At 46.7% G+C, this 21427-nt stretch overlaps 1 protein-coding gene across 1 annotated transcript in view; it reads left to right on the forward strand.

The window, feature by feature from the left end:
* Nucleotides 1-21427, forward strand: part of COLQ (collagen like tail subunit of asymmetric acetylcholinesterase) — a 54048-nt gene that overhangs the window by 20240 nt on the left and 12381 nt on the right. Inside the window, exons 2-11 of the mRNA XM_006083677.3 lie at nt 3916-4028; nt 5135-5236; nt 8268-8312; nt 8622-8648; nt 10684-10755; nt 12505-12567; nt 13060-13086; nt 13727-13771; nt 14391-14426; nt 18075-18155. Coding sequence (XP_006083739.1) covers nt 3916-4028; nt 5135-5236; nt 8268-8312; nt 8622-8648; nt 10684-10755; nt 12505-12567; nt 13060-13086; nt 13727-13771; nt 14391-14426; nt 18075-18155 — 611 coding nt within the window. The remainder of the gene's footprint in view (nt 1-3915; nt 4029-5134; nt 5237-8267; nt 8313-8621; nt 8649-10683; nt 10756-12504; nt 12568-13059; nt 13087-13726; nt 13772-14390; nt 14427-18074; nt 18156-21427) is intronic.

Genomic DNA, 21427 nt, shown 5'->3' on the forward strand with positions numbered 1-21427 from the left:
GGATCAGAATTTGTGTTTCAAGGTGTATGTGGTATGGGTGGGGATTGAAGGAAAGTTGTAGGGTGACATCTTCTCTGGATTATGTGAATTGGGGAAAACCAGGCAAATTGCAGCCAGAAAAAATGAGAACTTGACTGTAGCTGAGCCATCTCAGTCAGGGTCCAAACACTTAGTGATGCTGCGCTCATCACCTTTCCTCTCCTCTTCGCAGGTTCCTCAGAAAGTCAGGGAAAGGCCCAAAAGCTGGTGGAGGAGGAGGAGGAGGAAGGTGAACGGTCCACCAGCTGCATGAGCAGTTGCAGAATAGTTAGCATGTGGCTGCATCTTTCATTTTCCCAACCTGCAAAGACAGGATGTTTATGTCATTTTTCTCCTTTGGTGGCTTCTAATGACACATTTGCTTGATTTGGGGCGGGGGGTGCTTCTCGATAAAAAAGGAGGCAGAAACAGAAAGGGCTGTTTGTAGTACCCTAGTCATGGGCTGGACTTGTGAGTGGGAGATCCAGATGGACACGGTGTTGATCCTGGTGTCAGATGCATAAAAAGTACTTGGATGATGGTTTGGGCCAAGCTCCTTGTGGCCCAGGTGGGGAAACCGAATCTCAGATTGAAAAGGGAGTTGTGCCATGTCACAGGGTCACTTGCATCCGGACTCACACTCTTTGATCCAAGTCCCTATCTTTCCAAGAGTAAATTGGAGTGAGTCACTTTCCAAGGAGGTGCCCAGAGTCAAGAGGGTATTGAGTCCAAAGGGCAAAGCCAGCATCAGCCACAGCAAAACAACCTCAATCATTTGCCCAAACCCACACTGGACTTGGCATGTTTCTGCCCGTGATTTGGCACTGCAATGGGCATGCACAACATGACTTCAGTGCGTTTGGGTCAGGGCAGATGGTCCTAAAATTCTGTCATTGTGGGCATTTCCAAGGCAGCTGGCAGGGGCTGAGCCACATGGTGCAGACAGGTTTCTGCTCCCCATGTACATACACTCAGGGTTTTTCCATCACACCAGAGCCGGCTGGGGCTTTTCCAGCCTGGACCCTGAGCTCAGACACGATTCCATGGAGGCAGCATAGTCCAGAGAGAGAGCCACAGGCCACTCAGATGACACCAAAATAGACATGTGAAGTCCTGGCTTAGTTGTCTGGGAAGAGGCGGGGGGTGGGGGCAAGCTGTTCCCAAACATGTCCACCTGATGGAAATATTCTGAGTTGGAATGAGCTGTAAATAAACTAGACTGTGCTAAAAACAAACATCTCCAGGGAGTTTGGGGGAGGGGGCAGAAATAGATGGTCTTCACCTGCTGAAAATGAAGTAGGTCAGGGGGGAAGGGATGGGGCGGGGGTGAACCATGCAGATGCCTCTGCAGGAAAAGCAACCAATAATTTATGTTTACTGGAGAGTTCTCCGGTTTCCAGGAAGAAATGAGAGGTGATTGTTTTAAGCAATACAGGGTCTTTCATCAGTGGAAGGCCACACAGGGCATGGGGTGAAGGGACACATTGCCGGCCACGTATAGTCTGCAGAAATAAATGGTGAGGAGTGCACATGAGCCACGTGAACCTGCCAGCTCCCCAGGTGTTTGCTGCTGGGAGGGGCTTTGTGCATCCGCAGCCCTTAGCTGTCTACTGAGGCAAAGGAGGCACTGCAGCTGGGGGACCCTGAGAGGGTTCTTGTGTGCTGGTGGGTGTCAACCATCCTCCTGCACACACCTGAGATGGAGTGGAGCAAGGGAAGCTGCCCACTCCTGGCTTTAGGGAAGAAACTAGAAGAGTAATACCATTGGCATTAATGTCAAGTTTTATGATAACATAGCTATATGAGTTTACCACTGAGAAAGAGAAAAGCAGCCCAGGACAGCTGGAGCAGGCCTGCTACTCAGAGCCAGGCCACGCGCTCTCCTGTCGAACGTAAATGATCTCACAGAACATCAGACAAGGTCACTCTGCACCTATAACGGATCAAGAAAGAACAAGGCCACTCTGCCCCCCGTGTCAGACACAGACAAAATAAGACTATCAACCAGCCACAAAAATGACCCACTGTCCCTCTATGCTTGCTAATATGAGTGACTACTGCTGCCTGGCCAGTCCCAGCATCAGCCTCCCTTCTCCTCTAGCTAAGAAGTAAGAAAGTCATAGACTAGCCCTTGCTTCCTGACAGCATCCAATCCAGAGCAGGACCTGACTTTCTTCCTTATTGTCTCCTCCCATATCACCTGCCAAAGCCCCAATCCTGGAGTAAATCCTTTCTCACGCCCTGTTACTGGGATGCTCCCTTGTTCCCCTTGGAGTGCGTGCCCCCTCTTTGCAATGAGTCAATAGAGACAGCTGTGTTCAGCTACAGGTGTGTTCCTGGTGGTCTTTGGATGAAGGGCACTGGTACTGTCAATCTCAGGTAGTTGCTATGGGGGCCCTTTGCCTTCTTCTTCTTAGCTCCTGACCTTTATTTCCACCCACATTGGAGTCATAGTGTAGAAATCTAGGGGAAGAATTCTGGAACCAGACTGATGGGTTCAAATCCTGGCTCTGTCCCTTCCTAGTTGTATGACCTTGGGCAATCACTTCACCTCTTTACCTCAATTAAGTGATCTGTAAAATGGGGGTGATGAGATGGTGATGATAATAATAGTACTTAACTCTCAGGGTTGTGTGAGGATCAGGACATTTTATATATGTGAAGCATTTAAATGGTGCCTGGCATGTCATAAGTGGTTTTTAAAAAAAATTTGTTTATCAAACATTTGAGGAATATCTAGGGTATGCTAGATACTGTTCTAGACCTTGGGGATAAAAATGGCTTCTATCCTCTGGGAAAGCAAAGGTTAGTCAGAGAGATACAAGGAAACAGATTCACCCATAGATAAAGGTTAATAAAGGTTAATATAGGAGTGAACCCAAAGAAGAGCATAGCAGGACCCCTCAGCCTTAGCCTGGGAAGTCAAGGAAAGCTTCCTGCTCCTGACAATTCTTGATGTACAGTAAGTCTCCAGAATGTGAGAGGAGAAGGTGCGATATGAGCTTGGCAGCTGCCAGCTGCTCAAGCTCCACAAGCTTTACCATCTTAGGTCAGGGGCACCGTTTAGGCATCTTTCTGCCCTCCCCCAAGGGCTAACCCAGTGTCTGGCCAAACATGTGCTCAAATGAACAAATGTTTAACACAAAATTTGGCAGATTTCCCTACAAACTAGTGCTTCCTCCAACTTTTCCATCTCATACTCTGACCACTGTTACCCTGGGTCCCCTGCAACATCAAAAGCACCCTTGATTGTTCCCCCTCTTTCACTCCTACACCAGTCCTGGTTTTCTTCTCCTCAGTAACCTGTACATCAAGAGATTCCATGTGACAATGAAGCTCTGAGGGTCCAGGGCCCTCTCTTCTCTTCGCACCCATGTACTGAGACATTTAACTGTAACTCTCTAGTGAGCATGGGTGACACAGAATGTGTGCGTAGAGTCTGGAGTCAAATATGTATCTTAAACCATGGCTCATGGTCTTTTGTAATCAATGCTACCTCCAGCCCTGGCTGCCTCCCTCTCTGAACACTTCCTCCCGAGCACAATATCAAAGTCATTCACAATGACTTCCTTCTCCCCAACTATTGGGGGCACATATGAGTCTGTTTAACTTTGAATTCCTTGTCCCATCTGCAAAGTGACAAGTCACTTCTTGAAGAAGGAGAAATGGACCTTATAATAGTCAGTGTCCATGCCATTTGCTTATCTTACACATATCATCTCTCGAAGGCCAAGGGAGGCCTATGTCCAATAGCAAACAGGAGGTGCGCTCACATCTAACAGGTTGGGAATCAGATTGGGAAGTCTGGGGTGGCAGTGTGGGTCTCCTTGGGCACAGTAGGCATGACAGGGGCCTAGCCCTGCCCCATGCTAATGAGCAGCAGTTTTCTCTAAACAGCCCTTCCTGGCCTGGATCAGAAGAAACGTGGCAGCCACAAAACATGCTGCCTGCTGACACCTCCTCCGCCCCCCCTGTTCCCACCACCATTCTTCAGAGAAGGCCGAAGTCCGGTGAGTACCTTAGGACATGTGAGGGAACAGAAACGGGGCTCTTCAGTGCCCACCACACTACCCCACTTCCCCATCCCTCAGTCAGCTTCCTCCAGAATCTTCTCTCATGCAGCAGGTTGAGCAGGGAAGGGATCTTTCCCAGCTTCTGGTAATGTCCATTCTTCCCCTGTCTTCGCTGAGTTATGGAGGGGATTCTTCTCAGCAGGGAACTGAATTTGGCCAAGTGTCCCCTCTTCCTGAAAACAATGAGGTGAATGGATGACTTTCTAGGCTCCCATCAGCTGCTCAGATATGGAATTTCCCCTTCTGTTTGTCTTCCCACCCAAGTATCTATGGAATTCCCTTCCATGGCCTGTCTTAGACATAGACTGTTTCTGTGAGGTGACGCGGGAAATAGTCCTCCTGTAGCCAAACTGAGGTGTGAGAGGGAACAGAATTTGGAAAGAGCGGAAAAGGTGAAAGAAAAAGCAGGATGTAGGGAGCTGACCTAGAAGACAATAGGCGGGGACTTGAGAGTCTCAGATCTTTCCAGAAGCTCTTCGACTTATACTGTCCAATACTGCCACTAGCCGTATGGCTATTGAGTTGAGCTGTGCATATAAAATACACACAGAATTGTGAGACTTCATATGAAAAGAAGACTGTAAAATATTTCATTAGTAATTTTTAAATATTGAATATGTGTTAAAATGATATTTGGGGTGGACTGGGTTAAATAAAATATATTAAAATTAATTTCACTTGTTTCCTTTACTTTTTTAATGTGGCTACCAAGAAAAGTTAAAACTGTATATGTGGTTTGCATTGGTAGCTCACATTTTATTTCCTTTGGACAATGCTGTCCCAGACATTGGATAGAGGCCCCTGAAATGAGCTTCCTAACTCCACCATTGTGGCTTTGTAATCCATTCAAGCCAGGTGCGTCTCAAGAGCAGGTGAGAGAACAGACACTGGTGGCCAGGAAGGTCACCTTAGGATACCCATTGGGGTATAAGAGAAGCGCCAGTCCTGGGAACTGGTCTACGAAGCAGGTCTGTGTCAAGGGTGGTGACCCTTCTCCTGTCCCCCAAGTCTGACCTATAACCCTGTATTGCTTTGCATTGAAGCTTCTCTCCCCAGACATGAAGAATCTCATCCTGGAACTGGAGACCACACAATCCCCGTGTGTCCAAGGATCGCTCGGCTCCCCTGGGCCTCCGGGCCCCCAGGTTGGTGCATTTCACCAGACCTCTTCTCCTCTCCTGCTGTCTTCTGTTCAGAGAAATGAAGCCTCGTAGAGATGCCCGTTTTAATGTGATATGGGGGCTGTTTTTCCTTCTCTGGCTCACCTCCAGCTCCAGAGCCACGTGAATAGAACGCTGGTTCTTTAGGTGAATTCTGGCCTCCCAGTTTTGGTTTCCTCATTCATGCAACGAGGATAATAATTGTCCCTGCAGGACTGGATTTAGGATGGGGGAATCAAGTGAGATGCTGCCTAGATGGATGTGGTTATTATTATAGCTACCACAAAATAGTTGATGACAGTGGGTTGCCCCTTATGTGGCCATTGACCCCATTCAGTGGGCCCAGAGGCACCTGCATCCAATGCAGGAAAGTGGAGGCAAAGAGGAACCTGTTACCTTGAGTCCACTTGACCCAGATACAGCTACCAAGCAGCCTACCCCTCCCCAGCAAAGTTAAAGGGAAGAGTGAGGAACAGGCAAAAATACTAGAGAAAGGATTTCCAGGCAAAGACACCTGGTCACAGACTGCTGGCTTCCCTGGCTGCCTGGGTGGGGGCTCCCCCAAGGAGGAATGTCCCCTAGCCTGGGGCTCTGGGCCTGCCATGGGAAGGGAAAGAGGGAACAAGGAGCAATCAGTCTCCCAAGTACCTTCCTTAGGAGTTATCTCGCCCTCCTGGGTCACCCTGCCATGGCTTCTGTCCAGGAAGACTGAGAGATCCTCTCCTCACTCTGGTTACAAAGCCCCACATGCGGAGACCCGGCCTGTATCTCCTGCATCATCTCATGCCACTAACTCTGTCCACTCGCAGCCACAGTGTGTCTCGGTCCTCAAGCACCTTGTTCCAGCCTTGGGGACTTTACGCTGGTGGCTCCAGCATTTGAAATGTTCTTCCTTCTGATTTTTACCATGGCCAGCTCCTTTGTCACCTCCTTAGCAATGCCTTTCTCAACCACCAAGCCTTCCCCATCACTCTCCATCCAATGGCCTATTTTAATTCTCTGCCAATTTTTCTCATGTTGTTATAGCTTCCTTATTGATTTTTTTGTTCCTAATCTCTTTGGTCTCCTCTCCATGAAATATAAGCTGTGTGGCTGGGGTTGGCAAACTATTGCCCATGGGTCAAATCCGGCTTGTTTTGGCAATTCAAGTTTTATGGTCTCTGGCTGCTTTTGCGCTGCAAGGACAGAGTTGAGTAGTTGTGACAGAGTTGCTGTGTTAAAGGCACAGCCTAAGATATTTACTATCTGGATATTTACAAAGAAAGTTAACTAACCCCTGGTCTTGAGGACATTGTATTGTTCATAATATGTGTCCATCTACACCACCTCATGGGATATAGTAGGTTCTCCATAAATATTTGCTAAATGCAATAAGGAATATAGGAGTTGGCCAGAGGGGCTGGGAAGTCTGCAGAAAGGCAAGATGAGCACCCTGAGGAGCACCTCTCAGGTGGGTTTCTATCTTCCCACAGTCTATGCTGGCAGCTGGCAGGGCACAGGGAGACCCACAGACCATGGGGAAAGAAGGGGAATTCTCTGCTGACCAGCAGCTCCCCAGTCACTTGCTCATCTCTAACTTCTAACAATCCTATCTGAGTCACATGGGGGCTGTGCTGTCCAACTCCAGGGGACCATGCAACCACCTCCGTTCTCTTAGAACAGAGTGGATGCTGTCCCCACCAAAATGAGATCTGTGGACCAGCAACATTGGCATCATCTGGGAGCTTGTTCCAGATGCAGAATTTCATCCTCCCCTCTCCACTACACCCCCCTCCACCATTCAATCAGAATCTGTATTTTAATGAGACACTCAGTGAATCATGGGAATGTCGGAGCTAAAGCACAACCCTAGTAAAATAGTTCTAGCCCATTTTAAGAAATGGAAAAAACCGAGGCTTGGAAAAATGGAAAGACTTGAACAAAAACTCTCTGTCCTCCCCTCCCCAAAACAGAAGGAGAATAAGCCAAAGGTGGTGGTTTCCAAATGTGTCTGCACATTAGAATCCCCTGGGAACTTCAAAAATTCCTCATGCCTTTGCCACTCTCCTTGAGATTGTAATTGGTCTGGGGCATGGCCTAGTCTTTGGGATTTTTGAAAGATCCCCAGAGAATTCTAATGTGCAGATAGGTTTGGGAACCATTGGCCGAGGGGGCTGTTTGTCATTTAGAGACAAGTCTGATAAAATCATATTTCAAACAGGCTTTGTGTTAGCCATGTTCACCTGCAGATCTTGGGGATAAAGTAGTAGCCTTGGGGGGGAAGGGAGGGGCAGTGGTTGATGGATTTCCTCTCTGCTGTATGGAGGAATTTGGAAATAGTTAACCAGCTGATCATTCCATGGACACATGAGCAGAAAGCAGCTGTATTCTGCCGTGGGTGTGCCAAGCCTTAGTGCAAAGGTGCTAGAGTCCCTGAGCTGGAGTCAGCCCCACCCCATGGCTGGGCAATTGCACAAAAATGCAGTATTTACTTGCCCACATTCTTAATGTCTTTTGCTGCACCTGGTACCCATAGATCCACCATGGGAATTTTTAAATCTCTGCTTCTGTGTGCAAAGTGTAACTTCCCTCTTGTCAGGACCCAGGGAAGCTTGGTAAGAGCAACTGAAAAGATAGGAGAGGAGTGAAGCCTCTTGTTTTCAGCAAACAGCATTTCTTCACGTATCTTCAATTGCTCTTGCCAAACACTCCGGATATTTCAGGCAACCCAAGAATTCCAGGGAGAAAATTAAACTCAGAGTAGACATGAGCATTGCAGTCTTCGAACCATTGGAAACACAGCTCAGAGAAGCTAGAAGAGGGGGATCACAGAGGAGGAGACTGGGCTGGCATGCATAAGAGGGTCCTTCATGGGTTTTCTGGGGCCCTGAGTCTGCATAGAGAGTGAGGCTGCTGTAGGAGTGTTGTAAGGGCATTCCCTCGGTCCTGCCTCCCTCACCCCTGTCCTTGATAATTCCAGTCTGTGTTTTTGTATACTTGGTCCGACGTATACTTTCTTTGCTTCTTGGTTGTGTAGGGTCCACCGGGGCATCCAGGCAAGACAGGACCAAAGGGAGAAAAGGTATGAGTCACTACTCTCTTCCAGCCTGTTTTCTGGGGATGCCACTGAACATTTTCTGGCTGAGATTTCAAGGCATGTGGTAATTCTGCCTTAGTGCACGAGGATGGGCTCCATGAGGACGGGGCTGCTGCTGCAGGTGTGGGATCCCACCAGTGTATTTTGGCTTGGCCCACTGCCGTAACAGGGGTGCTGTGAGTGGCCAAGCCACCAGCCACATGGGCATGCCCAGCCATCAGCCCTACTAAGCCCTCTGCTTCCAGAACTTCTCTTCCAAAGCAGCCTCCGCTTACCTGCCTTTTCCACCCACAGGGGGAGCTTGGCCGACCAGGAAGGAAGGTATGGTCTATGTTGTCAGCATTACATGACAACTGTGCTCCGCGTGTGTGCGTGAGTGTGTGTGCACTCCTTCGGGTGGGGAACCAGCGGTGCACTACTGCGGCCTCCAACCCACTGGACAGTGGTGGCACCACCATCCTGATGATGACAACAGCACCTTTGCTGTTTCTGCCCACTCCTTCGCTTGGGAGCTGGAGCCAGCTACTGCCAGGCATTTGGACTTCTTCCAGAGGCTGCCAAGCCCAGCCAGATTTCCCACAGCTTCAGAGCATCTCATCCTGCCTTCCATCAGAGAAACCCTCCAAGGCCCCAACCAGTGGCACAAAATGACTCTCACTGTCTATTAGATTAAACCAGAATAAAGTGCCAAACAGACAGAAACAAAAGGCTTTTGCAGTAATAAATTGGAGTTACTTAAGGTTACAGGGACTCTGAGTGAACCAAACACATGTTATCAAGACTCCCATTACAGCCAGGAAGAAGAAAACCAGCAGCCATTCCCTGTGGTCAATGGATGCTGGTGCTGAAATTGTAGGTCTTGATGATAGAAGTAGGTGCAAAACTTTGGCCAAGAAAGATGCCTGTGGTTCTAAATATAAATTACTATTTTTTGGTTGAATGTTTTATTCAAATACTTTCACTATCAATTAGAGTCTCAAACAGACCTTTGGGAGGTAAATTTACAACCCTTTAGGGCACGGATGACAACTCCAGCCAAGGCACAGTGGTTGTCTGAACTGCTGGGCCAGAAAGGAATATGGCATGGTCTCCATGCTCAGAACTAATGAAGGCCATGGTTCATTAGTGATGTGTGCCATGGATGTGGGAGGCAAGAGTAGAAATTTGTGCACATGCAGCACTTTGGGGTTTTTTGGGGTTTTTTTTTTGGTTTGTTTGTTTTTGTTTTTATTGATTTCAGAGAGAGGATAGGAGAGGGAGAGAGAGATAGAAACATCAATGATGAGAAAGAATCAATTAGCTGCTTCCTGCACGCCCCTACTAGAGATGGAGCCCAAAACTCGGACATATGCCCTGACTGAGAATGGAGCTGGGACCTCCTGGTTCATGGGTCGATGCTTAACCATTAAGCCACACCAGCTGGGCCACATGCAGCATTTGTGATCCCTGGTTAAGGGGCTCAGCCTTCTGCATCTCTAGCTAGGCTAACTGAAATTAGCCAGTGGGTTCAAAGGTCAAGATAGACCCCCCAAGTCCCTACTCCCACTCTTTCTTTCAGGGCTTACTCTTCCATAGTCTCTGGCTTAGGTTGAGTTCCTTAGAAGCAGTGACAGAGATGGCACGTGCCATGTGCAAGTGAGTCGGTTATTAAGGGAGCTCTTTCAAGAGGAGTCTGAGAAGAGGGGCATCCAGATGGGATGGGGAGGAAGCCCAATGTGGGAGTGGTATCAGGTGATGTCCAGCTTCAGCCTGATCCCTGGGGAGCTGTGGAGTAAGAATTGCACCACAGAGTGTCTTGCCTCAAGGTAAGGGAGCCAGGCTCTTGGCTACAGGGAGGGGACATACATAAATCACTGGACAGATCCGGTTGCCCACAGAAACTCCACAGTTGCAGGTTGCAGGAATGAGTTGTTACAGCAAGGAAGGTAGCCCCTGGGGGATGAGCACACTGAGCAGGTGAAAAAGATCTGGAGGGAGAACCAACAGCAGTTGCTACTGCTTCCCAAACATAATCCTATGCCATTTACATCCCACCCTTGGGGAGAACCTATTGGAATGCAGTGGACGGGTGGGTGGAGGTGATAAAGATTGAAAAACCAAGAAGTTTAGAATCCCTTCTCTACCACCTTTTATTTCTTTAGTAGAATAAGATCTTGTGTGTTGACACAATGTCACACCATGGGCTTTCACTTGTACCTAAGTGATCCAACTTTTTGGCTATCAATTTTTGGAGATGAGGGTCCTGAGGCTGTGCTTTAGAGGCCCCACACTCCTCCGGGCCCCAGAGACAAATCTTGTTTCCTGGAAGGAGGGAAACAAATCCAATTTTCCTGACTTTTGTTCTTTGACTTTGAAGGGTAGACCTGGCCCCCCGGGTGTTCCTGGTATGCCTGGGCCCATCGGCTGGCCTGGCCCTGAAGGACCCAGGGTAAGTGTGGTGCAATCTCAGGGCTCATGTGGTATCAGAACTTGAGGGAGAAGATGGCAGCTCCCTGGCCCCTGGCACACAGTGAGTGACACTCACGTCCTCAAGAGGGAGCGGAAGAAGAGAGCACAAATACTGTCCATAGGCCCCCAAATATTTCCTCCTTCACTTGAACTGTAAGACCTCAGTCAGTCCAAAGCTCTGCTCCTGTAGGGGGAAAAATGAGGGGCTGCTGACCTCTTTCACCGGGGCCCTGATTCTCCTTTGTCCTGAAGGGTTAGCATGTGATTCTTTGGTTTCCCTGAGATGACCTAAGAGGGGCTTGTGTCTGGAAAGCTGTTGGCCTGTCATGCTGATCTGGCTGGAGGTGGAGGGTTGAGGGGGTTGGGTTGGCTGACTGGAACAACTAAAAACCTACATTCAGAGAGGGATCACCAAATGCTGATGAATTCCCTTCCTCAGACAGGCTATGGAAAGCTAACACACCCACTCCCGTGCCTTTGCTTACATTCCACTCACTTTGGTCATATATCATGGGGTGTAGAGGCCATGACTTGGGCAGGTAAATGTCACTATATAGTTTGATTCACTTACTGGCAGAATTTTTAAGGGAATAGAAAACTGTTCTCAATCCTTGTAAGTGAAGTCCCAAGGATATGTCTTGAAAATCAACTGTATAAAGCTGAGCCACCCAATATGGCAGCCATTGGACATATGTGGCTATTGAGCCCTTGAAATGTGGCTAGTGCAACTGAGGAACTGACTTTTTTTTTAACTTTAAGTTTAAATTTTAAAACTTTTACTCAGTTCAGTTATTTGAAAACATTTAAGTATGTGAATCATATGTTGAGTATGTGAATCTGCTTTTTCAACTATAAATTTTATGAACTCTGAATAGAGATCATGTATTTTGGATGAAAATTTAGTGCCTGCATTGAGATGTGGTTTAAGTGTACAATGCACAACAGATTTCAAATATTTATCTTATAAAACATAATGTAAAATATCTCATTAATAATTTTTATGTTGACTACATGTTGAAATGATAATTAGATTAAATTAAAGTAAATATATTGTTAAAGTTAATTTCACCTATTTAGTTATAGTTTTAATGTGACTTCTAAAATATTTTTAAATGAAGTATGTGGCTCACCTTATATTTCTACTGGTTAGCACTGGTATAGTTTTTTAGCACAGAGGGTGCTGAAAGTTCCAACTGCAAATGATTCTGAGGGGCAACAGAGCTCACCCATGAGTCTTAGCTCCCTGCCTTCATCGTACACACCCAGAGGATGATGTTCACTCTACCTGGTTGCAACCCTAGGGTGAGAGTATATGGAGATGTCTGAAAGATCCACCCTATGCAAAGAGCAAAGCAGGTGAAGTTTTTTGGTGCTGACACCTTGTCCTCTGGGGCCCCATGCCCCATGCTCTCCCCCTCCCTCACCCTCCTACAGCCTTCTCTAAGAAAAGATCAAGCATTATTCCATTAAAGCGTCTTAGTGAGAATTTGAATTTAGTTTTGGAGATCTGCTCTGCCTTGGGAATTTCATTTCATATTTAATCTCAAATACCAGAATGAAGTGTGGAGAATTGGGCCCCTGGGAGTAAGCAAGGGAGTATTTGGGGTCCTCAGATTCACAAGCTAGCCCCAATGTCCCAGTTCCTTTCTGATCTTGCCCATAACTTCCTAGTTCAGTTTTTCTAGGAAATGTCACTAGAGGTCTTTTTTTTCCCTCCTGATTCCCACAGGGCGAAAAAGGTGACCTGGGTCTGATGGGCTTACCAGGGTCAAGAGGACCAATGGGCTCCAAGGTCAGTGTGTTGGTCCAGATGGATGTTCTCAGATCTTCTCACTAAGGCTCTGGAGCAGCTGTTATCTACAAAGATAGGATCTGGGTGTGTCTGCCATCCTGGGCCAGCTGATGTCACAGATGCTGGACAGCCCAATGCCAGAGTGCTTGTCTTTACCAGCCTTTGGGGGACACCAGGGCTGGGATGCAGGGACTTAGAGATGCCATTCCTGCTATTCTTCTGGGCAGCAAGGGTCAAGCCTTGGGACAACAAAACAGATGGAAATCTTTGTTCAGGCCTTTGGGGTGGTGGTAAGAAAAGCAGCATTCTTTTTAGGCCTGATGTAAACACAATCCCAAGGGACTTTTTGGTATTGAATGCTGCAGCCCCCACTAAAACTTTCAGTGCAATGAGGCACATCTCACCACCACATTCAGGGATTCCGTCCACTCTCACACCAAACCCAGTGGTCCGACAAGGCTGATTGTAAATATGCCTTCTGCTTTCTTTTAGGGATACCCCGGATCCAGAGGGGAAAAGGTTAGTGCTTCTCTCTCCCAGCTTCCCAGAGCCTGGTCTGGGCTAGTGGCTCCCGGGCCAGTGAAGATGGGCCCACGTCTCTTCAGTCAGTGACTGCAGTGACCTTGCCTCAATATTCCTCATCTTTAATCAGTGGGCTGAGAGAAGTGAGGGGCCCCTGAGGTAGGGCAGGCAGCTTAGGTAGGAGCTCCCAGTGGAGGTCGAGGCGCTCATATGGAGCAGATGAGCACTGAAGCTGTGCCAGATGGAGAATGAACGCAGCTTGCATGGTGTGCTGGAGCAAGATGGCAGATGTGTGTTTTTAGACCAAGCTACCACCACACAACCTTCTCGTCTGTCAAAACAAAAAAACAGAAAACCCAGCCAGAACCTGGGGACAGATTTCCTATAGAAAGGGAGAGGTTCTGGGACCCAGAATTTTCTGTGCCTTGAACTTATTAATGCAGGAGGTATTTGGGGTCCAAATAGAAGGTAAATCACAAAGCATTTCTTCCCTAAGAAGGTCTTGTCATCTCTGAGCCTGTTTCTTTGCCTGTGAAATGAGGGTATTGGCATAGGATAGGGAGTTATTAGTTTAAAATGCTCCATTTTTTCTCCCATGGTATTAACTCATATACTCTCTCCTGTGGTTTTCTCTTAGGGATCCAGAGGTGAAAGGGGTGACTTGGGTCCCAAAGGAGAAAAGGTAATGGCTGTTGCATAGAAATGATCAAATACAATGGAAGTGGTGAACCCTGCCTACCCCCATCTTATGGGCGGACTGACTAACTGGCTGGCTGACTGACTGACGAACTGTCTGTCTGTCTGAGTGGCTAACTGCTTGACTGTTTGTCTATCTGTCTGACTAGCTGACCGACTGACTATCTGTCTGACTGACTGACTGACTGACTGGCTGTGACTGAATGACTGGCTGGCTGGCTGACAGGCTGGCTATCTGTCTAACTGGCTGTCTATCTGTCTGACTGACTGGCTGTCTGTCTAACTGACTTGCTGGCTGGCTGGCTGTCTATGAATGACTGACTGGCTGGCTGACTGACAGGCTGGCTATCTGTCTAACTGGCTGACTGACTGGCTGTCTGTCTGTCTGGCTATCTGTCTGACTAGATGACTGGCTGACTGGCTGTCTGTGTATCTGTCTGACTCGATGACTGGCTGACTGGCTGTCTGTGTATCTGTCTGATTAGCTGACTGGCTGGCTGGCTGGCTGACAAGGCTCTATCTTGAAAATGGCTGACTAAGCTCTTCCACAGCCCTCTCAAGAGTTATTCAGAGGCAATCACTGTTATTTGTTGTTCTCTTCACAGGGTTTCCCGGGATTTCCTGGAATGTTGGGGCAGAAAGTAAGTACCTACAAGTAGTAAAAAATAGAAGTAGGAAAATAGACCACCCAAGTACAACAAAAAGAGGCCTGCCTCTCTGTTCATGAGGCAAGGAAAGTAGGTCTCGCTATGGAAGATTCTGGTTTGAAAGGGGAGCAAGTTGCTGAACATATAGGTGAGAGGTCTGAGACCTCCTCCAGGTCATGGGAGGGCAAGGACACCCCCCTGATGGACAGAGGCCCTACTTTGTACTTGCTGCCCCTTAAAGGGCTGTGGTGATGTTCAAAGGCAGAGAACTTTGTGACAAGGGGCTCAGGTCTGAACTGTAGTGGTCAAAGGTCCCAGGGGGAGGTGCAAGCTTCTCTGCCTAATGCAACTGCCGACTACACCCAGTCGGCACTTCTTCAGGGAGGCTCATGTCCTGCTACAGGTAGGCAGAGTTATTTCAGTTGGTGATAGCAAGCAATTTTTATTTGCTAGTTAAACTTTTTATTTAAATAGTTAAATACTTAGTGGGATTTCATGAATATCTTGTCTGGGACAAGGCTTAATAAAAAGGAGTTAATTCAGTTGACTTAAAGAGAAAATATTGAGTAAATAAGAATAAAGTGATGTGAAGATATGACAAAAACTATGAAGGTGACAATTGACAGAATTAAAAAAAGGTTTTCCTTAGGGTTAAGATCTAGGGAAGAATAATGGGGAGGGTGGTGAGGGGAGGTGTCAGAGAATGAAGAGAGAGTGCACAGATGGCCACCAAGAACCCCCTAATGTAACCCCATTAGCGGTGGGTCCTCATGCCGTGAGGCACTGATGTAGGAAATTGTTATTTTAACCTTGGCCTCAGAGTACAGTGTTCTTCAAACATGCCAATGAGATGCTTTCTTAAAATTCTAAACTTTTTCTCAAGTCACCTTAAAGTTTTATTTTCCAAACTTGAATAAACAATTTCTTATCTGATTTTCTCCAGTCAGTAGAGCATATTTAAGTAATTTCAGTCATCTGACATTAATTTATTATCATTTATCACTGCCTTAAGCTGTCAAAAAATGTCTTCTGCTACCCTAGATGGGGTATTGGGTTAAAAATAGAGTAAGTAAATGTGCAAATTAAAGGAAACATTAAAAGAGAAAAAATGATTTAAAAAATTTTTTTTATTGATTTCAGAGAGGAAGGGAGAGGGAGACAGAGATAGAAATATCAATGATGAGAGAAAATCATTAATGGGCTGCTTCCTGCACGCCCCACACCAGGGATCTGCAACCTGGACATGTGCCCTTGACCAGAATCGAACCCGGGACCCTTCAGTCCACAGGCCGGTGCTCTATCCACTGGGCCAAACCAGCTAGGGCAAAAAAAAAAAAGATTTTAGTTGAAAATATTTAGGCTAGGCTTTCATTCAGTGCAACAGTGAGCATCAAAGAATAATCCATTACTGTAAAATTAAAGATGACAGTTTCTCTGGTCTCTGCTCCACTTACTAGACTTGCCATCAGGAGTTCTCTTCCCCTTTCAGGGCAGGCTGCTTTAAGACAGAGCAGATATGATAACCATAATTAGGTCAGAGGAGAGAAATTAGATTAAGTGAGTACTGGCTGCTTCCAGTTGATGAAGAGAAGGGCCACACTTCCTTCTGATGGTCTTTTTGAAAAAGTTATGCTGCCCTGGCTGGTTTAGCTCAGTGGACTGAAGGGTTCTGGGTTTGATTCCGGTCAAGGGTACATGCCTAGGTTGTGGGCTTAATCCCCGGTGGGGAACATGCAGAAGGTGGCTGTTTGATGATTCTCTCTCATCATTAATGTTTCTCTCTCTCTCTCCCTCTCCCTTCCTTTCTGAAATCAATAATTAAAAAATTTTTTAAAAGTTATGCTGTTCATACTGCTGTTTTCTCCTAGCCAAGCAAGGCACTCCTCGGTCCCTGCAAACAGCCCTGGAAATTGTGCAAACATCTCCACGGCCACGTAGGATCCATCTCTCCTCTCACACTCTCACTGCCCAGCCTCCCAGAGCACATGGCGGGTTGGAAAGAAATCATAGGTGTAAGGACAATTCTTGGCGAGGCAGGATGTTGGTAGCTTGGGTCAAGACAAATCCATTACATTGGCTGAGCCGGCAGATGATTTCAGAGGTTTCTGCTTGATCCTTGCTTTATATTGGTGTTCCCTGGAATTTTCCAGGTGTTCTACCTCCCCTGACTTCCATGAGAACAGTCATCTGGGTGTTCACTGTCTCCTCTGAGGGTCTGGGCAGCTCTTCATGGATACTGGCTGCTGACTAGCAGAAGCTCTTGTGGTTGCAATTGCTAAATGTAGCCTGTTGGTGGTGCATTCTGGGCTGTTAGAGGGATTGCTGGAACAATTATGGGAACAATGCCCTGTGGTTCATGATCTAAAGCAGCTGTTCTCAACCTGTGGGTCTCGACCCCTTTGGGGGTCGAACAGACCCTTTCACAGGGGTCGCCTAAGACCATCAGAAAACACATATATAATTACATATTGTTTTTGTGACTAATCACTATGCTTTAATTATGTTCAATTTGTAACAATGAAATTGGGGGTCACCACAACATGAGGAATTGTATTAAAGGGTCGTGGCATTAGGAAGGTTGAGAACCACTGATAAAGAAACAGCAAGAGGGCCTGGGATCTAGAAGACCACGGGGAAGAAGGAAGGAGAGAACTAAAATGGAGAAGGAAAGGTTAGCCTTAAACTATAGAATTTGGGCAATTGATGCCTTTTGTTCTGATGCTTCAAAATAGGGCTTTTCAATTAGGAATATTGTTTATATTGCAATATTATATTGCTTTCCATGCCTTTACAATAATTGTATTGAGTATTTGAACATATGTCTCCCCACAAACAGTTTCGTCTAAATCAAATGGAAGTGAACTGGAACTAAAACCAATTTTTACTGAAAAGTGAGGCATGTACAACCCTAGTAAAGGTCATTGCATGAGCAGAAACTTCCCAGAGATGATAGCTGTCAAAACTGTATTTAATCATTAAAAAGTCCATAGAGCCCTGACCAGTTTGGCTCAGTGGCTAGAGGGTCGGCCTGTGGACTGAAGAGTCCCAGGTTCGATTCCGGTCAAAGGCATGTACCTTGGTTGCGGGCACATCCCCAGTAGGGGGTGTGCAGGAGGCAGCTGATCAATGTTTCTCTCTCATCGATGTTTCTAACTCTCTATCCCTCTCCCTTCCTCTCTGTAAAAAATCAATAAAATGTATTTTAAAAAAATAAAAATAAAAAATCCATAGATTTGAATTTATGCTAAAAACAAAACAAAACATAAAATTCAACTAAAAGAGCAAGTGTTTTCCCCCAGTAGCTTATGGCGTCACAGGCACACTTGTGACTGAAATACAACTCTGTTGTTGGCCATTCTGGATGGTGATTTGAAACACTAAGATGTGTGCTACCTGGAAGCTGTCTCTCTCAAATAATAAATCACCCTCCCTGGATAACCTCTTTTCCTTCCTGGTCCATGAAAAGCCTACCTACCTTTCACATGAGCTCATCACTCTTCCAGTCTCCCAGAGCAGCCCACTTGGAAAAGATCTGGGATGATCTAGTAGACGGCCTTTGTGGCCAGGGGTTGAGTCCACCTGCAGGGAAGGGCCTGCTCCACATGCCCTAATTCCTCTCTTGCTTCTCTTTTTTCTTTCCAGGGTGAAATGGGTCCAAAGGGTGAGCCTGGGATAGCAGGACACCGGGGACCCACAGGAAGACCAGGAAAACGAGGCAAGCAGGTAAGGATCTAGGGCTTATCAGACCCCCGCAGTTATACCTCCTTACCTGGGGTGCACGGGGGGGGGTGGGGGGGTGGGGGCGGGCGGTGTGGAGAGGCGTGCCAGTGTGGTCAATCAGAGATATCCCATAGACCCAGTCTTCAGTTTCCCCTGGGCTCGTGGGCAGAAGCTACACCACTTTCAGGAGTTCCTGGCTTCTCTAGGGTAGCCATAGTTTGAGTGGATGGGATAGGATGCTGTGTTCCCACTGTTTCCAAGGCTAGAGCAAGAGTGGATCTTTGGTTCATAAGAACAGGTCTACCTTAATCAAAGCAACTGGTGTAGAAACCAGATCTGGTCCTTTACCCAGAAAACCTGCTTCTTACCTCAATGCCCCAGACACAAATGGAGTCTTGGAGAACAGCCCAGATATTTCCCTGCTCTTGAAGGTCTTCTGGGTCTCAACAGTAGGATAGTTCCCCCTTACCCCCACTCAGGATTCCAGTTTGTAAGTGACCTTCTTTATTGGCACTGTTAAGGGTTTAGGGAAATTTTTCATTCTGAACTCCCTCTGGTCAGCAGGCTCTTGTGTCAGACCATGTGAAATGGGAGAGCAAGGCAAGATGAAGGTACAGTTGACTTGGCTGGCTGTGGAGCTGTCTGTCCTGAGTGCCTTAGAGAAACCTCTCATCTTAGCTCTAACAGACAGACATTCTTGAGAGATGTGCCCCTTCACTTTTTAGGTGGTAGTTTGCTTGGTTTTTGCCTCCTTTCCCATTTAAATGAAATATATGATCATCATAGGAAACTTGGAAAATTCCACCCATGAACCAAGAGGTCACTGGTTCGATTCCCAGTCAGGGCACATGCCCGGATTGTAGGCTTGGTCCCCAGTAGCGGGCGTGCAAGAGGCAGCTGATCAGTGTTCTGCTCTCACATCACATCAATGTTTCTATCTCTCTCTTTTTTCTCCCTCTCCCTTTCTCTCTCTGGAAAAATCAATACAAACATATTTTTTAAAAACAATCTAACACCCAGGTATAACCATGTAACCGCTTTAGTATATTTTCTTTCCAGTATTATTTCTTTTGTGAACTTTCTAGTCATTTGTTTCTTTTCTGTCCAATATATAGTTCTTGTATCCTAAATTTTTAACTTAAAATCATAATATATGCATTTTTACTCATTGCTACAGATATTCATTAAGCATTTTAACATCTTTTTTAAAAGCCTGCACCAGATTTTAGTAAATGAGTAAGATTGCTTGGACAAGAGAGGCCTAACCAAGTTATATATGATGTTGAGAAGTGAACATCTTTGGGCCATAGTTGTAGTTCCAAGTTTGCCTAGGCCTTACTTCCCAAAGACTCTGATATAAGTGATCTGGCGTGAGGCTTCAGCATGGGTTGGTGTTTGATTAAAGCTCCCCAATGATTCTAATATGTAGCCAGGGCTCAGAACATGGTAGCATATGAAGCCAATTCTGATCTTTTCCAAGTGAACTTAGCAACGATATAGCCTTCAACCCAAATAATTCAGATGTCACGGTAACTTTGGAAGTCACAATATTCCAGTTCAGTTTTCAAAGTTTTATAATGGGTAGCATGGCTGTGCCTTCACAATGCTGTCACAGATTCCAATTTCCTGAAAACTAGGCTCAGAAAAAGAACAAAAGGAGACATGTTCCTTCCTTCCTTTCTTGTTTTAAAGATCATTTTCTCCCTTACTGCTGATTTCCATTCATAATTTTCCACACTGGGGTTCAAGCAGACTTTTGCCTTCTGTCATCTAGTTCTTTACCTGGGCAATGTTTATCTTTTCCTGGTGAGGGCTGAAGCCAAGAAGTTGAAAATGATTAGTTGTCATAATCTTACAACTACCCCAGAGCCATGTCTAGAACCTCAGAGAAGTTAGGGGAATAAGCTCTTCCTTTCCACGAGGAGTGTGCTCCAGACCCTCCGTGCCTGTCTAGTCAGCAGACACTTGAGTTGTTAGCTTTGGGGGCCTGCCATGGTACTTCCTGTTTATCAGAATTAATTTGCTACCAGAGGGTCTTATCTACCAAGTGTTCATTGGGCCAGTCGTGCTGAGTTTCTGGAGGTTATTGTACATCAATCCAAAACCTAGAATCAGAAACCCAGAACAGACTTTAGGAAATTAGAATTTCAGAACCAGGGGATTGTAGTGATCACCCAACTCAATCCCCTTAGCATAGTCACAGGAAACTGAGGGCCGGAGAAGTCGAATGACCTGCCCAGACCCCTAAGCTAAGCCAGCTTCCATGCCAGAGTTAGAGCGTGGAGAGTTGAGACCAGCTTTCCCTATATCACATCTTCTCTCATCACCTCCATGCTTCAGGACTTGCCTTCAGGCAGGCCCAGAAAAGCAGCCCTGATCCCATTATGCAAATCTGCAATTAAGGAGACAGGCTTCCTCCCTGGAGAAGCATCACCAAACTTTGTGACAATGAAGGAATGAATGCTTTTCCTGGAAAGCGTGGCTCATGAGTGCTGCTCATAGAGACATGGCTGGTTCTGAGAGGACGACCGATGAGCAGAATATTCCATTACTGCTGGTGTCAGAGTCAAGGAGCTTTTCCAGCTTCTTCAGCTGTGACACTTCCTGTGCTCAGAGCCAGCTGACTGGCTGCTAGAACAACAAGCCTTAACTGCGGCTATATTAGGACAGTGTGACTTCCTTTGCCATTCTGGGACCCATCTTGGTTACCTCATGGCATGCTTCAGCTTGGGCTAAGGCTTAAGACTCCCTCCATCAGGATGGAATTAGAAACAAACGCTGACCCTCGAATCCCACAGTAAGAGTTTAAGATCTTCTGGGACATTGCCGAGAGAGCCCCCAGGGCCATGTGGACAAGGAGGCAGGTTACATGTCACCTTTGTGATTGGAAAGAAGTGCCCGGCATGCCTGCTGCCCAGACTTGGGGAGGATTACATTTCATCAGGTGGCCAGCCTGCCAAGGCACAAATGTGGAAAGGGGGCCCAGCCAAAGATGTCAGGCATCAATCACTGTCCTGGTTAAGACCAGGGCAAGAGTGATCAATGAGCACACTGCTTGTGAAGAACCCACAGGCCTTGGTTTCTGAGTTGTTCCTAAGGGCAGCTCTGAGGGGGAAATCTTTGCTCTTGGCCTTCCCAGAGCAGGCAGCAAAGAGGACACCCTGCAGGTGTGGTCTCTCTTTAAGAAATCAGGACCTGTCTGTGTGAGAAAAATGAAACCAAGCCAGTTGCTGTGATAACCAGCTATGATAATCTACATAGTCCTTGGTTCTATA

The sequence above is a fragment of the Myotis lucifugus genome, unplaced genomic scaffold (genome assembly GCF_000147115.1).
Source record: "Myotis lucifugus unplaced genomic scaffold, Myoluc2.0 scaffold_8, whole genome shotgun sequence".
Taxonomy (NCBI): Eukaryota; Metazoa; Chordata; class Mammalia; order Chiroptera; family Vespertilionidae; genus Myotis; species Myotis lucifugus.